Source organism: Centropristis striata, chromosome 18 (assembly GCF_030273125.1).
Source record: "Centropristis striata isolate RG_2023a ecotype Rhode Island chromosome 18, C.striata_1.0, whole genome shotgun sequence".
NCBI classification, from domain to species: Eukaryota; Metazoa; Chordata; class Actinopteri; order Perciformes; family Serranidae; genus Centropristis; species Centropristis striata.
The window spans coordinates 17744395-17762378 of NC_081534.1; the positions used below are offsets into that span (position 1 = coordinate 17744395).

General features: G+C 39.3%; 1 protein-coding gene across 1 annotated transcript in view; it reads left to right on the plus strand.

Moving 5' to 3' along the window:
- Nucleotides 1–811: 811 nt before the first annotated feature.
- The window catches only part of otofa (otoferlin a), a 129112-nt gene continuing 111939 nt past the window's right edge, over nucleotides 812–17984 (plus strand). The window contains exons 1-2 of the mRNA XM_059355754.1: nucleotides 812–1131; nucleotides 11039–11097. Coding sequence (XP_059211737.1) covers nucleotides 1050–1131; nucleotides 11039–11097 — 141 coding nt within the window. The 5' untranslated portion in view covers nucleotides 812–1049. The remainder of the gene's footprint in view (nucleotides 1132–11038; nucleotides 11098–17984) is intronic.

A 17984-nucleotide genomic window follows, 5' to 3' on the forward strand; every position in this document is an offset into this window, starting at 1 on the left:
ATAAAGCTGTCAGACAAATGTAGTGGAGTAAAAAGTACAATATTTTCCCTCAGCGATGTAGTGAGGTAGAAGTATAAAGTAGCATGAAATGGAAATATTCAAGTAAAATACAACAACCTTGAATTTGTATTATATACAGTAAATGTACTTAGTTACATTCCAACACTTTCTACGGCATACAACATTTCAATATCTATTCCACAATAATATTTTAAAATATACACATTGTGACTTTTTGGAATTATCTATCCTTCCTAAATACATATTGAACAATATACAGTCATGGAAAAAAATATGAGACCACCCTTGTTTTCTTCACCCTATTGTTCGTCTTAATGCCTGGTACAACAAACAACTCATAGCTCATAAGAGTTCAATTTAAGAGCTGATATCTAGACATTTTCCATGGTTTTCCTGATAATGATTTTGGTTATTATCAAAAAACAACAACCATGGAACAAGAAATTGAAGAAAAAAAGTGGTCTAATATTTTTTTTCCATGACTGTATATAGATAGTTATGTATAAGATTATGTTTTATTAGCCATGCATCTGCAGTGAAGATGCAAAATATACAGTAGATATTTTGAGGTATTCTGTACAGTATGCATGGGTAGATTTTTACGCCCCCTTGCAAAAAGGAAGACGCAATTAAATCCCCTCAGATCCCAGAGCTGGGCAGATCTTTTACAATGAGAGCACCCACCACCATCCCCACGCTGGAGCTGAAACACCCCCCGCCTTCCTGCACAACGAGCAGAGTAAAAGCAAGTGGCAGCCCGGAGATGCGCGACAGAGCCAGCAGCCACGGAGCACGGAGCGAGAGGAAATGTTCACTGGAGCTTATAATTAATTCACTATTTTTGTTTATTTCTGTTTGTTAAAGAGAACACACAGCTTATTCTACATGCTGCCCGTATGGAACAAGCTTCTTGTATACAGACGCAAGGAGAGGCTGACCTAAACATCATTAAACACAGATTGCACCAAACCGGTTCAAGTTTTCTCTGTGTGGAGTAAAGATTTTACTCCCCCGACCAGTGTGGACTAATGATGGCTCTAATGGTTCACCTGAAGACGGTCGCTCACCTCCGGGGGAAAGGTGACAGGATCGCCAAAGTTACGTTCAGAGGTAGGATGTCGTTTTTGTCTTAGAGCCTTTATTCTGTGATGTTGGATCAGCATGCGTGGTGTGCACGGACCTGATTTATTTTTAGACGGAGGGGTGGAGATAATCAGCGGTCCTGGATGCGAAAAAAAAAAAAAAAGTTGGGGGAACCCCTCCTTGATCAGTGGTCACCGGAGACGCGCTGCGCATTCATGTTCTGATGCACTTTTTATTTAAAAATGGAAACTTGAATAATGTTCTTCAAACAAGAATGTAGCAACCTTAAACAAAAAATAATTAACCTATGCTTTAAAAGGACAATGCACAAAATCCAACATCTAATGGGAGTTTATTTAATCAGTTTTAACTTGTTATATAAGCATAATTTGGTATACTCCCTTATATCAACATCATGTACTGTAAATTCTCTAAAGCCTTCTTACTTCTAAAGTACTGCAGAAACAAACTGATAACTAGTCTTTTTACAGCTGTCAGGACTTCTCTTAGCTTGAATATGAATAATTGTAGTTTGAATTATTAATAAAAGCCTCAAAAATAAAAAGCAATATGCAACCTTTCATCCATAGGAATATAGTGGCATTACATTGATTTCTCATTAGAGGTTTCCGTGATGTTTCTATAGGTCATTTTACTCATAAAGCAATAAGGGCAAGAGGCCAGCAGGGTTAAGCTGGTGGCATTGATTAGTGAAGAGGAAGTCGGAGGTGGGGGTCTACTTTATCATACCTTCTGGGTAATTGCCAATCCACTAGTACTTTGGCGCTTTATAGCTCCTGCAGGGTCGTTATCCCAACACCGTATCTGCTCCTGCTGCTCAAAGGGAGCAGGGATCACTGTGGGATTGGAGGGACATTTGGAGCGAGTTCAGTGGATTCATTCATCAACATCTAACGTTTCTTTGTGTGAGAGAGAGAAACAGAGACAGGAAGAGAGAGGCGTGTGTGTTTCAGCACCTTGGACAGTGATCATCAGTGTTCAATGCAGCTGATCCCTGATTAGACTCTGCCTGTCAGCATCAGTATTGTGCAGGATGTTAAAAGACCACCACCCCTTCTTCTTCTTCTTCTTCTTCTTCTTATACTGCTCTGAGAATGTGTGTGTGTGTGTGTGTGTGTGTGTGTGTGTGTGTGTGTGTGTGCCCTGGAGAGAGGATGGCTTTCAGTGCTCTGTGCTCTGTGCTGCAGTGAATTCAGCAGAGTCTTGATATTACATGAACCGTGACATCCAAGTCATGGATTAGATCGTCTGCTCTTCCCCTCCCATGGGACAGCTGTCAGCACAGAAGCTGCAGTTCATCTGTTTGCTAAGTTGTTAGCCCACAGTGTGTGTGCATGTGTGTGGCTTTTTTTAACCCCAGTTTCTAGTTACAGTGTGTTATTCAGCCCGAATGAAATTCTGACCTATATGCACATGCAATCTTCTTTACAAACTGTAGTTACCATGAAATATGTGTAAATACATGATTGATGCACTGTACACACCTGCTGAGTAAGGCTGCAAATTGGGGTGTAGGAAAATATCGATATGCATGAGTATTGAAATATAATGTTTTGTGATGCTGTATTTGATATGATATGCAGCAGATATATTGCACCAAAAGTAGTGCAATGATGTTGGATGTTACAGTTATGCAGATTTCACCACTAATTGCATAAAATACGTTTTTTTCTTCTCATATTTAATGCATTTAGTATTTTTTTTTAAATTGGAGATATAGTACTGCCAGATTATTTTCCATAACACAGCCCTAGCTGCAACTAATGCTTATTTTCATTATTTATTAACCTGGCGATGTTTATTCTTGAATCATTGATAAATCCTTTGGTCTATAAAATGCCAGAAAACAGGGGAAAAGGTCCATCCTGGTGACTTGAAGTCCAAGCTGATGCCTTGAAATGTCTTATTTTGTCAGTTCAAAACCAAATTATATTCAGTCTAATGTACAATAAAACATAAAAAGAGGGACATCTTCATTTTGAGAGACTGAAAGACAACATTTATGCATGAAAAAATACTTATTTTTACCCCATGAAGTTCAAAACAGCTGGAATTTAGAGTTTCACCTCAGTTAATGACATAATGGTGGTCATGTAGTCTTTAGACAGGGTAGTATTGTTTTCATTCTCCAGAAAATAAATCACAGTTATTAAAATGCATGACCCTGTTTTGATAGCTGTATCATTATAGAGGTATGAAATTACATATCGGGATAGATCATTTTAGCACCCAGACCTAATCTTCCATACCCAGGGTGCAATTTTAGCCTACCAAAATAAAATATGACATACACAGTATAATAAAATCATCAATGGCAGCATATGTGAGATTCATAATTAGGTCACAGAACAGTGCATCTGGTTATTTTGGCCACTTGGGGGCAGCTCTTATGAAGTTGTGAACACTACATAAGTAAATCATCATCTATTAAGGTGATACGGCGAACCTGCTTGCAAACAGCCATCTACTTACACATTTTCAAGTCGTTATGTCTGGCCACCTGGTGAATTCAAGCCAAACCACTCTTCTATTTGCTGTTTTCGTCTCTAACTAGCCAACTTCTGAGGGAAATATCTGTCTTTTTAGCTGCTAAATGCTCCGTGTTCTCCAGCTACCAGCTAGTTAGCTAGATGCTAGCTTTGGTTAATTCCGGTGTTACGGATTAACAGGTGACCAAATTATCTGGTGACATGTGTTTTACCTTTTCGTGTTTGAATGAGATGAAATGCGCATTGACGTGATACATGCGTATGACCCCGAAGACCAATTCTGACATTGTAATGAAAAGATAAACAAAGAGGACAGCTACGGTATCTTCTAATAGTTTTCAACAGCTGACTGAAAGTCGCCTGTTAACATGGTCACCAGTTAAACCGTAACACCTGCTGGGCTCATTGTCAGCCAACTGGCTAATTTAGAAGATCGCAAATGGTTGTTTAAAAACAGTTACCTGTTCAGACGATATTTTAAAAGTTTCCCAGAGACTACCAGATTATCAGCTGACGGGATATCGTTGAAGATGTTTAGAATTCCAAAATCTGGGATTTTGGAAACAGCTTCAGGACAACAGAAAGTGTTTTAAAACGACCTGGGTTTTTCTAACGTAACAGGTTAATTAAAAGAAACGGACGATCACCACAGTGTGTACTTGGAGCAGTGAAAACAGCAAAGCCGTGGGCCATTCAGTTTAAAAAATGAGCTGCATGAAATCTGTCGTGAAAGCTTCATAAAGCCGAGGGGAGCTGCAGATTCAGGTAATATTTCATTGTAGATGCATCTCTAAACCACCCATTTCACATTGTCATATTTTTGTGAAATAGCAAGCTGGCCCTTCATATTTAAATCACTTACTGTTATTAATTTAAACACTTTATTGGGCTATGAAATATTGATAACACTCATATTTTTTTAGTATTGTCCCCTTATTTTATATCAACTAGCCTATACATACATTTGCTTCCATGTTCTGTAATCCTCGCTTTGGCCTATCTTCTCAGCTCTGCCACAAGTTATTAAAGGGCCTCATAAGTATTTTTCCATACATCATTGAATTGCTTTGTTTAGTTGTTGTCGTCAGGCATTGGATGTAGGTGCTCCATATTACCTACAGTATGTTACATCATATCATAATAGATTATAAAAGTGTCTTTATTTAGCAAGAGCTTGTAAGTAGGACCTTGTGGAGGGAAACCATGAGATTTAATTAAACCAGGAAAGAAAAGTAATCACTTCAGCTGAGTGGTCAGATGTAAAGTGTGTGTTATAATGTTTGACAATTGCTGGTCATTAGATAACAGGTAGCAGAGAGTCACAGGAAAGGTGGGCGAGTGAGAGCAGTCTAACAACAGATACAAGCTGGGATCAAACCCATCGTATGCTGAATCACCAGGGCGCCCACCATATGATTCGTTTTATTTAAAAGGGTGCTGCTTTTAATTGAGTAAATGGTCAGTATTTTGCTAAACAGTAGAGAAAATTTTATTATTTCATTACTCTCTTCACATTGTGAAAGTATCCCTTTCTTCTCCACTTAGTTGCATTTAAAATCAGCCATTTATTGATATGGTAATAGGCTATAATTCCATTACAAATCAAATCAAATCATCAAATCAAACTTTATTTATATAGCGCTTTTCATACATATAAATGCAACACAAAGTGCTTTCCAAAAAACCACATGTATGAACATGTATGTACACATACACAAACATGCACACACACACACACACACACACACACACACACACGCACACAAACACACTCAGACTCACACACAGCACATATTGATTGACAGTGTAGAGACATGGCAAGGCACCGAAGATCCAGATGAGGAGATAGCAACCTGTTTGAGCATCCACACTGAGAGGTGGCAGAGCCCACAACCATAGAGGACACCGTTACAGAGACCACCACGACCCGGGTAGACTGGGGCGGACTCCACACATGGTGCAGACCCCCGGGCCCAGGGAATCTCCAAGACGACATCCCTAACCCAGGATAAAAACTAAAAGACTAAAAGACAACAGGACAGGATAAGAACTTAAGGACAACAGGACAGGATAAAAACTAAAAGACTAACAGACAACAGGACAGGATAAGAACCAAAAGACTTAAGGATAACAGCCCGACCCCAAAGTTAATATATGTCGTGTTGTGATTCTTCTCCTACTCACAGTATTTACATCAGTCTTAAATCCGCAGTCTCTTGAACTGCTGTGGGTTTTTCTAGTCTTTTCCCCGCAGACTGTCAGCAGCGCTTCCTGAAAGCTTTCAGCTCAAACAACTTCCTGTCTAGAGAGGAAGAGGTCTACCAGGAAACCCCAGCCCCCCTATAGAGCCTGGTAGGAAATGTTACATATGAAAAACCGACTCGATGTGTTCTGTCTGACAAGTAAAGACAACTCATAACCAAGAATCAAACATGCCAGTATTTGAAGAAAATAAAAGCCCCAAATCAGAGAATCGATGGCATTCATAGTGTAATATAAAAAAGCAAAAAAGGGGGATGTGTTCCCGGTACAGTCAGGCTAAAACCGGTTCATTATTATCTTGTAGTACCATGGGCAATGAAGCGTTCTTCAAAGGAGAGGCATCAAAACTTAATTGATTTCTTGACAAGTCTTTGATGAAGCCTTGCTGTTATCTGCAGCTCTAGGCTTTATCAAAGAATGACACTCCAGCTCTTGTTGCTTATAGGCTTGGCCTCTGCACAGCAGCCTGCAGGATCACACACACACACACACACACACACACACACACACACACACACACACACACACACACACACTGTGCGTAAGCAGTTACTTTTTAAATTAAAGCATTATTTCCACTCTTAAGATTTCTGCTTCTTCCAACCCAGCTCTCTTCTGCTGTCTGTCTTCACTTGTCATCAGGCTGCTGCTTGGACAATTTGTTTGTCATTTTCTCAATTTTAAATCTTTAATATTTTCTGGGCTGAAACAGAGCTTTGTGTACTCTACTGTATCCCAGAAACATTTTTTTTCAATGTATTTTCTTCCCTGTAGCTCACTGAATGTCTTTTCTCCTCATCCGCTGCTGGAGCAGACATTTACTGTGTGTTTTGTTTGAATTGTGATACCCATTTTGGATGTACACCACCTCTTGTTTTTGGCTCGTTAAATTGGTCAGGAAATAACACAAAATGAAGTCAGTATGAAACAAAGATGAGACGCTCGGAGGCACTCTGATATAGCAAACATTAAGGCAGATTAACAAAGTGCTCTCCACTTTCCTGTTGTTTCTGTTCCCCCTATAGTTCCAGATAAACTAAAGAAAAGCTTTAAAGCATGTCTGCACAGCCGTCATTTGTCTTAACTGGAGTCTTTTCATAATGTTCTCCATCATTCTTTTTTCATCTCCACCTGTCTGCTGAATAAAAATGAACACTCCATTCCTTTTCTTTCTTTCAGCGCAGGTCTTTCAGTGCCATTCAGTCTCTTTTCCTCACTGTTTCCACCAAGGCCAAAAGGCAATCTGATTAGCAGAATGTTGTTTTAGTTTGGTGTGGAGGACCTTACATAAGCTTCACAGGATCTACTTTTCTAAACCCACGTCTCGGTTTGCTGAAAGAAAGAAAAAAAACACTGGTATGACAGCAGTGCCTGTGTTTTGAATAATGTAGGAGGAATATTGTCTCTTTCCCTCTCTGGCATTTAAGTGGTGTTTATTTTCTAAAAATGCTTTTCAAAGGGTGTGGGTTTCGTAAGGTTGTAGATAGTGGGGCGAGGTGGAGAGAGATGGATACACTTGTGGGCAAATTGTATAAGTAAAATGATAACAGAGAAGTTGTATGAAACATATACAGTATCTCACAAAAGTGAGTACACCCCTCTCATTTCTGCAATGTTTTAATTATATCTTGTCATGGGACAACACTGAAGAAATGACACTTTGATACAATGTTTAGTAGTCACTGTAGAGCTTGGATAGCAAAGTAAATTTATTGTTACTTCAAAGTAACTCAAAATACAACAATGAATGTGTAAAATGCTGGCAACAAAAGTGAGTACACCCCAAGTGAAAATCTCAAAATTAAGCCAAAATTGGGACCAATTAGGCATTTTTCCTCCCTGTGTAATGCGACTAGTTAGTGTAACAAGGTGTCAGGTGTGATTGGGGAGCAGGTGTATTAAATTAGGTATTTTCACTCTCATACTGGTCACAGGAAGTTCAACATGGCACCTCATGGCAAAGAACTCTCTGAGGATCTAAAAAAAAGAATTATTGCTCTACATAAAGACGGCCTAGGCTATAAGAAGATTGCCAACACCCTGAAACTGAGCTGTAGCACGGTGGCTAAGACCATACAGCGGTTTAAGAGGACAAGTTCCATTCAAAACAGGCCTCGCCATGGTCGACCAAAGAAGTTGAGTGCGCGCGCTCAGCGTCATATTCAGAGGTTGGCTTTGGAGAACAGGCGTATGAGTGCAGCCAGCATTGCTGTAGAGGTTGAAGCGGTGGGGGGTCAGTCTGTCAGTGCTCAGACCATACGCCGCACACTGCATTCAATTGGTTTGCATGGCTGTCGTCCCAGGAAAAAGCCTCTTCTAAAAAAGATGCACAAGGAAGCTTGCAAAAGGTTTGCTGACGACAAGCAGACTAAGGATATGGGTTACTGGAACCATGTCCTGTGGTCTAATGAAACCAAAATAAACATATTTGGTTCAGATGGTGTCCAGCGTGTGTGGCGGCAACCAGGTGAAGAGTACAAAGACATGTGTGTCTTGCCTACAGTCAAGCATGGTGGTGGTAGCGTCATGGTCTGGGGCTGTATGAGTGCTGCTGGCACTGGGGAGCTACAGTTCATTGAGGGAACAATGAATGCCAACATGTACTGTGGAATACTGAAGCAGAGCATGATCCCCTCCCTTCGTAAACTGGGCCGCGGAGCAGTATTCCAACACGATAACGACCCCAAACACACCTCCAAGACGACCACTGCCTTCCTAAAGAAGTTGAGGGTGAAGGTGATGGACTGGCCAAGCATGTCCCCAGACCTAAACCCTATTGAACATCTGTGAGGCATCCTCAAACGGCAGGTGGAGGAGCGCAAGGTCTCCAACATCCACCAGCTCCGTGATGTCATCATGGAAGAGTGGAAGAGGATTCCAGCGGCGACCTGTGAAGCTCTGGTGAACTCCATGCCTAAAAGGGTTACGGCGGTGCTGGAAAATAATGGTGGCCACACAAAATATTGACATTTGGGTCCAATTTTGACATTTACAGTTTGGGTGTACTCACTTTTGTTGCCAGCATTTTACACATTCATTGTTGTATTTTGAGTTAATTTGAAGTAACAATAAATTTACTTTGCTATCCAAGCTCTACAGTGACTATTAAACATTGTATCAAAGTGTCATTTCTTCAGTGTTGTCCCATGACAAGATATAATTAAAACATTGCAGAAATGAGAGGGGTGTACTCACTTTTGTGAGATACTGTATATACAGTCATGGAAAAAATTCTTAGACCAATTGTTTTCTTCAATTTCTTGTTCATTTTAATGCCTGGTACAACTAAAGGTACATTTGTTTGGACAAATATATTGATAACAACAAAAACTGCTCATAAGAGTTTAATTTAAGAAAATTAATTTAAGAGCTGATATCGACACATTTTCCATGGTTTTCTTGATAATGATGTTGGTTATTATCAAGAAAACCTTGGAAATTGTCTAGATATCAGCTCTTAAATTAAACTCTTCTCAGCTATTTCTGTTGTTATAATTATATTTGTCCAAACAAATGTACCTTTAGTTCTACCAGGCATTAAAATGAACAAGAAATTGAAGAAAACAATGGTCTAAGAATTTTTTCCATGTCTGTATTTTTCAGTTTTGCTTTATTTTCTCTTTCGAAACTAAGAGGAACTTCATGGAAAATAATAATAAAGCATCAAAGCCCAGCAGAATCTACTTATTTTTATTCATAACTTTTAATTACAGCCAAACTAGACAGTGGCTGCAACTTTCTTTTTATGTTCTTGTGCACGTGTGTATATATTTATATATATACATACATGAAGGTGTGTCCACGTGCACCCAAACAAATATGAACACCCACACAAAGCCTCAGATACACAAAGCAAACTACCGCAACAAAGCAGAATACACTCACCATTCATAAGCATCACAAAGCAACCAGGTGAACACAGGCTGTAGCACGCATGAGCGAGTCGGGTTACTGCACAGTGAAAGGTTGTCTGCTCTCTGTATAACCTTGGACAAACACCGCACCAAGACTTATTGTTGTCATGATAATTTAATCATGTGGACATTCTCTAACCCTGGCAAAAAGTCTCTTTTCGTTTATGTTATTTCTAACCCGCTGGAGTCTTCTTCTCTCTGTTTGTTTTTATTCTGAGTCATATTGTAGCCGTTCAGCTGTCTGCGTTTCTTTTCTGTCTCCTGTGGCTCCACATAGTCTCATTTGTGTGTTTATCAGGTGCTTAAGGGATTCATTTGTCTTTTCAGCGGTCTTTAATGTGACAAATGCAAACAGATTATAGATGGTTATATTGATATATGCTTCTCAGTAATTTGGATCTTTAGTTTAGTAAAAGTACCAAAACTAAAATGTAAAAATCTATTTTATTATCTCTGTTATTAGTAAGTTTTAAATGCATAATTATTATCTATTGTGCATTTAAAACCCTGTAAAATGTTTAAACATAGAAGGCAAGGGGCTATCATGCATTAGGAAGTTAAATAAGACATAGAAGACAAGACAGTAATACTATTTAATTAAAAAACTTAGTAGTTCTAGTGGAGAAGAAGTATAAACTACACTGTAAAAATTGTTTGTTACACAACAACAATGTCAAATTTCATCAGAAATAGACATAAAATTAAAAATTGAATATCACTGTAGTAGACACATTTAATTTCCGTAAATCAAGGATTAGTCCAAAACTTTGAAACTGTTTTTTTTTCATGTTAAATTAAATGAGAAATACCATAATGTCACAAGGACACAACTACCCTAAAAATAAAGGGACTACTAAGTATAAATTACGGTTTTGCTGATATTTACATTTCAATTTTTCAGTAGAAAACCCACTAACTGTATTTTTTACGGTGAAGTTCTGGTGACCACAGCTGCCAGTATTTTACCATAAATTAAACAGTTTTAATTTAACAGGTTTTTTTTACAGTGTAGCATAAAGTGGAAAAACTCAGATAAAGCACAATTCCCTTTTAACTTTTTTTCTGCAACAAATAAAACTTTTTAAAAAATATATTACCCCTGACTCAGTCTCATAATGCATCTCATAATAAAAATAAATATGTTTGATTGATTGCCTTTGCTTGTGCCGTATATAGTGTGCTGTCTCAAATGGCCTTTGTTGAACCATTTATCTGTGTCTAACCTCTAAATTCCTCCTCACCTTCCAGGTCTGTCCTTCTACAGCCGCGTGGCAGAGAACTGTGAGGAAGTAGCCCCATTTAATGAGGTCAGTGTCTCTTCACTTCCCCTGTCATACACTAACCCACCTCGATAATGACCGATAAGCAATTATCTCGTAACTTAATAGAAACCGCAACCTCCCAGTCTCCACTGCAGATAAGAATACGCTGATTCCACCACCTGCAGGTTTGGTTAATGAATCTAGTGTTTAGTTATTTAGTGAATGATGAATAATGAAGCCAGTGGAGGTTTTTTTTTTGTTTTTTTTACTTTTAATGTTTGTGTGTTCTTACAGGTGCATCTCAATAGATTAGAATATCATAGAAAAGTTTATTTATGTCAGTAATTCAATTTAAGGAGTGGAAATAACACATTATATACAGTTGAAACCAGAAGTTTACATACACTACATAAAAAGACACATATGCTTTTTTTTCTCACTGTCTGACATGAAATCAGACAATCACTTTTCCTGTTTTAGGTCCGTTAGGATTACCAAAATTAATTCTATTTGCCAAATGCCAGAATAATGAGAGAAGGATTTTTTTAGACAATTTTTTATTACTTTCTTCAAAGTCAGAAGTTTACATACACTAACATTATTATGCCTTGAAACAATTTGGGAAAGCCCAGATGATGCTGTCATGTCTTTGGAAGCTTCTGATAGGTTCATTGACAACATTAGAGTTAATTGGAGACACACCTGTGGATGTATTTTAAGGCACACCTGAAACACACTGCTTCTTTGTGTAACCTTATTGGAAAATTCGAAAGAAACCAACAAAAATATCAGGGAGATAATTGTGGACTTGCACAAGTCTGGTTCATCCTTGGGTGCAATTTCCAGATGCCTGAAGGTGCCACATTCATCTGTTCAAATAATTATACCCAAGTATAAACACCATGGGAATGTCCAGCCATCATAGCGCTCAGGAAGGAGACGGGTTCTGTGTCCCAGAGATGAACGTGCTTTGGTCCAAAATGTGCATATCAACCCAAGAACAAAAGCAAAAGACCTTGTGAAGATGCTGGCTGAAGCTGGTAAGAGTGTGTCATTATCCACAGTGAAACGAGTACTGTACCGACATGGGCTGAAAGGCCACTCTGCCAGGAAGAAGCCATTACTTCAAAAGAAACATAAACAGTTTTGTCAGACCACAGGACATGTCTCCAAAAATTAAGGTCTTTGTCCCTGTGTGCATTTGCAAACTGTAATCAGGCTTTTTTGTTTCTTTTGGAGTAATGGCTTCTTCCTGGCAGAGTGGCCTTTCAGCCCATGTCGGTACAGTACTCGTTTCACTGTGGATAATGACACACTCTTACCAGCTTTAGCCAGCATCTTCACAAGGTCTTTTGCTTTTGTTCTTGGGTTGATATGCACATTTTGGACCAAAGCACGTTCATCTCTGGGACACAGAACCCGTCTCCTTCCTGAGCGGTATGATGGCTGGACATTCCCATGGTGTTTAGATTGGCTATAATTATTTGAACAGATGAATGTGGCACCTTCAGGCATCTGGAAATTGCACCCAAGGATGAACCAGACTTGTGCAAGTCCACAATTCTCTTCCTGACATCTTGGTTGATTTCTTTTGACTTTCCCATGATGTTACACAAAGAAGCAGTGTGTTTCAGGTGTGCCTTAAAATACATCCAAAGGTGTGTCTCGAATTAACTCTAATGTTGTCAATGAACCTATCAGAAGCTTCCAAAGACATGAGAGCATCATCTGGGCTTTCCCAAATTGTTTCAAGGCACAATAATGTTAGTGTATGTAAACTTCTGACTTTGAAGAAAGTAATAAAAAATTGTCTAAAAAATCCTTCTCTCATTATTCTGGCATTTAGCAAATAGAAATAATTTTGGTGATCCTAACGGACCTAAAACAGGATAAGTGATTGTCTGATTTCATGTCAGACAGTGAGAAAAAAAGCATATGTGTCTTTTTATATAGTGTATGTAAACTTCTGGTTTCAACTGTAGATCCATTACACACAGAATGAAATATTTCACTTCTTAATTTATTTAATTTCTTCTAATTATTATGATTATGGCTTACATTTGATGAAGACTTAAAATTCTGTGTCTCAAAGAAAAAAATAATATTACAAAAGACCAATTTTAAAAAGTATGTTTAATATGGAAATGTTGGCCACTGAAAATTATGTCCATCTATATGACTCTTGGTTGGGACTGTTTGACTTTAACTACTGGAAATGGACCTTTCCATCCTATTCTAATTTATTGAGATGCACCTGTAGATGTAAGTGATGACACTAATACAACTCAATCTTAACAGGATGTATCATTATGAATAAATGAGAACAGGATCATTAACACCCACACAATCAGCACTAATATAAAGGAAGCATCTCATAATTTGATTCCCATTAACCAGATAATTTGAATGGTGCTAGCAAAAACAAATTTCAACTAGGTGTCAGTTTTTGGTATTTAATACTTGAAAAAATGCTTCTTTGTAATAAAAGTACATTACATAACAATGAAGCATTTTATATTTCCACATAAGCAAGTGGCGAAAGGATGGAAAACCAAATTATTTTCATTATTACTACAATTAATTGTATAGCTGCTGTTAACATTTAAAGACATCATACACTTGCTGCATCTCTGCAGAGGATAGGTTGCATCCATTGATCAATTTGAACCCTTGACCCTATCCCAGTATGCATTGTGATAGAAGCAGGGTAAATCCTGGGGCATTCACTAACAGCAATATAAAGTCCCCAGGTCACCTAAACCTACATAAATAGGAAATGTTGCAGAATCATCCAGTAGATGTAATTACCAGGATACATGACTGCACCCTAGGGATGCTAATTTAGATTTTTTATTTTCTGACCATTACCCGACCCCTGTTAACCGATCAATGCCTTCTAACAGTTAAAAGACAAGCAGGCTAATGAGTCCCAGTTCATGCGTCTGGGAGATCTTTTGCCGTCTGGCTCTTGTGTTTGATAGCTTCTGACTGTAACCAGTGGTACAGCCACAATGTTGCATTTTGCATAGCCACATTCCCAAGTCTCCACCACTAGTTTAGCTGCAAATGCAAATGCACATTTTGCAAATGCACATTAGTCTGGAACTGGAACTGCAACCAATCAGAGCAACTAACTGTGACCCACAACCAATTGAAGCAACCAAACATAATGATGTAGCTCTGAGTGGCACATGCAAGCTGGGGCGGTGCTTGATCTGTTTTAAAGCAGGAAAAACATGGTGGCCTGGTCACAGACACATTTCAGGAAAACATACACTAAAATGTCTTTCTGAGAACATTTGAGGCAAGGAATATTTGATTTCCGCTGCTTTGACTGTTTGATTTGAATTTTGTGAGTGGTGCTGGACATCAGTCATTTTATCCATCAGTCATTATATGAAACCATTATAGGAGATATATCTGATTTGTCAGAGCAGGAGAGTTATCGGATGCATTTGCCAGGGCAAATAAAACATGAGCTTGCCAGATTGGACTGGTTTCCAAGCTATATTCTGTAAATAGGACCTGCCAGCCTCATCGATATTAGAGGTTTGAATCCCCAGAGGCCACACCATACGATTTTATCCTCATACTTGAGCACTGTTTAACTGCATTTTGTGTCCACAAAATTACATTTATTAAGAATTGTTTTGCCCAATAAGAGAAAATTCTCAGTCTATTCATCTCCCTTCAGTCTTCTTATTTCTCCGCAGTGAGAGTCAAACCTACAGACAGACCAGCAAAGTATTCAGTCAAACTGAACTGAACTGATATCAAACATGTATGGACGACAACAACTGCAGCATTTTATCAAACTTTCAAAAACTTTATTCCGGATTTTTTTTAATGAAACATAAGAAAGCCTAACTTTGCAGCCTTATTTCGACAACTTCTCCACACGATATTTTGACGCACATGTTGCCTTTAGATCTCCTAGTTTCAAATGATCCCAGTATCTTCAGTGTATTCCTAAAAGTGAACCCGCTACAAACAGGAAAAAATAAACTTGGCCATGAATCGAAAATCAATATTGCCACACAAAATATCGCAATACTATGCTGTATGCAGCTCGATTTCCCCCCCACACCTCTAATTGATACAGTGGCATGTATCATGTAGTTCGCTGTTGTGAAAGCCATGAACTTTGCAGAAAACAAGGGCTTAAATGCAACTTCCTCGTGCTAAAGCTCTCCAATAGGCTACTTCTGTAAAATAAAAGAGAAACTCCACACAAACCCTCATGCTTTGAGGCGAACAATGCTGACCAATGAGCCAAGGAACACGTCTTATCACCTAATTAATGTTCTAACTCCAAATCTTACTTATTCTCACTTGTAAATGGCCAGTGTCCTGCCAAGTGTCTGCTAATGGCCCTCTCCTGTTGCCTGATGGCTTATCAGGGTCTGAGAGGCGAGGCAGAGGTAGCGGCCTCCACCCATGCATGACATTGAACACTTGCTGTGTTGTAATTAAACTAGACACTCCACACTCCACTGCTGCAGAGAGGAAGAGCTGGTCCCCTAAATAGCTCCTCTGCCAGAACTTGAAGTTCTTTAAATGTGAATTAAAAAGTTTAATGGAAATGAACGCAGACCTGACGAAGCCTTTCAGAAGGATTTCACTGCAGCCCCTCTGGAGCTGACTGGTCTGTCTCTTTTGCGGCTGCTGCTGCGGGATTCGGAGAAATGATCCCAATAGGATTCCTTCTGGCTCCTGTCACAGTCAGAACCAGTATTATGATGGATTTAAATGCAAAGAGTCGTATAAGGGAGCAGAGAGGGGGTTATAAGAAAGATATGAAGGCTGAGGGATCAAGGGAGAGGTGCTGAAGGAAATCCTCAGTGGCAGGCAGAGTCAGGGAATGAAATAAGAAAAACAAAAGAAAGACGGCCTCAAACACATACAGTACCTTCCTAGGGGAGTTTTTTTCTTTCTGAGATGCTTGCCTCTACAGAGAAAAATATTTTTCCTTTGATGGGCTCACAGGCAGAGGGCTGTTTCCTTTGCTGATAACCAGTGCTTTTGTTTTCTGTCTAATCAGGAAAATAGCTAAATGACTGTACTCATTTTGGAAACTTGAGTCACACACACACACACACACACACACACACACACACACACACACACACACACACACACACACATTCTTAATCCCTAACATTGTGTTTGTCGCTTCATGGGTGAAATATAACAGAGTAAAGTAGACAAAAGGGAGAAATGTGTCAGAACTATATATATATAATGTTGCATTTTATTATTCCCGAGGCCAGACTACAGTAACTGGTATAGAACGGAGTGGCTGGCACTGATATGTGATCTCTTGTGACAGCGGCACCCGATGCTCTGGTCGCGGTCCTGTAGTGCCGGGGAGGTCGTTAGCATCACTCAGCATCAATAAAGCGTCCAGGCTTCCCTTGGGACGACTTGTGCTTCCAGTAGTTCCTGAGTCTGTTTGCATGCGTGGGCGGGTTACATGCTGCTGGTGCCTGAGCGTACATGCACTGTTGTCATAGCCGCCCCCGACCCCCGCCCCACCCACAAACTCTTGAGCAATTCCTCATCACATCCTCCTCATCTGACATCTTCATCCTCAGCACCGGGACATTTGCATGGCTCAGTAAGCCCAGTCCGGCCCCTGGAGTTGAGGGCCATTAGCATAGAGTTGTGTGTCGTGTTGCTTCACGCATGGACTAGCAGGACGCCTTTGAACTCGTATGCGGAAAGACTGTATGGGGAATCTGTATTCATTATTCATTCCACGGTGGGACTTGGCTTTTAGCTGCAGTACACCCGGGCTTCCCCCTCACTAGTTAGACATAACTGGAGCAAAGAACAGAAAGCTCTGCAAGTACTGTATGTGACCACAGGGTTCATTCAGTGTGGCACTATAGATATAGCTGCTGCATGTGTGTATGTGTCCGTGTCAATTAAGATCGTGTGTTTATTAACAAACAAGATGTCAAGAGATTTGGACTATGCAGGCAAGGAAAGGGAATTATTATGCAAACATAATGAGGGCAGGAATATTCCTTCTCCTCCAGCCTCCAGCTGCAACATCCCTACAGTGTAGCTACTAAGTGCGCAGTCTGACTTTTTAATGAGAGTCTTATGATCATGTAATCCTGAGTTCTCAGTCTGTTGACTTTTTCTATGGCTTTTTTAAGCCATTGTGTACCTATTGTTTTCAATTCTGTCTCCTGCAAAGTACGTGTGTATACTATTTATTTGCAGCTCAGTGCCAACCGTATTCTGTTAATTATCGCCATGAGGAAACATGGATAAAGATAGACTTGAGATGCTCTCTTATATATTCCCGATTGTTCTTCCTGATACTTAGTAGTAGCAGCTAATGTAGCCTCAAGCTGCTCGCCTCAAGTGAAGATGAGCAGCAGGCTACAGATGTGCAGTAAACTCACTTCTTTCCAACTCCACACCCACACAATTTTTTTATTTCCATCTCTTCAAAGTCTTCAGTCCCACCTGATGTCATTTGAGGCAATCTATCACACAGCTTCCAGTGGAGACAGAAAATACTTTATATAACTATTTTCTACCTATTTCAATATGATAATTTATTATCTTTCAGTGAAATCTTATATAAAGATATTGTGCATTGTTGATTCTGAACTTTTTTGTGGTCATGTAAAGGCACTCACAGCTCTTATTTAAGGTGAGGAAAACACCAAGGTCTTGGTTTGATATTAACATCAACAGGACTTGTGTTTCCATTAACAAAGTTTCTTTTGCCTCAGGAAAAGCTTGATGGAAACACCAAAATTCAATTAAACTTTCGAAAATGTGCATAAACGTTTTTACGCCTGCTTGAGATGGGTTTTCTCTTTTTTGAAAAATAGTAAAGACAGATGGAAATTCTTTTTCCAAATAAGTTCTGACATCAAACATTTAACTCACATGACTGGTCAGCCATTTCG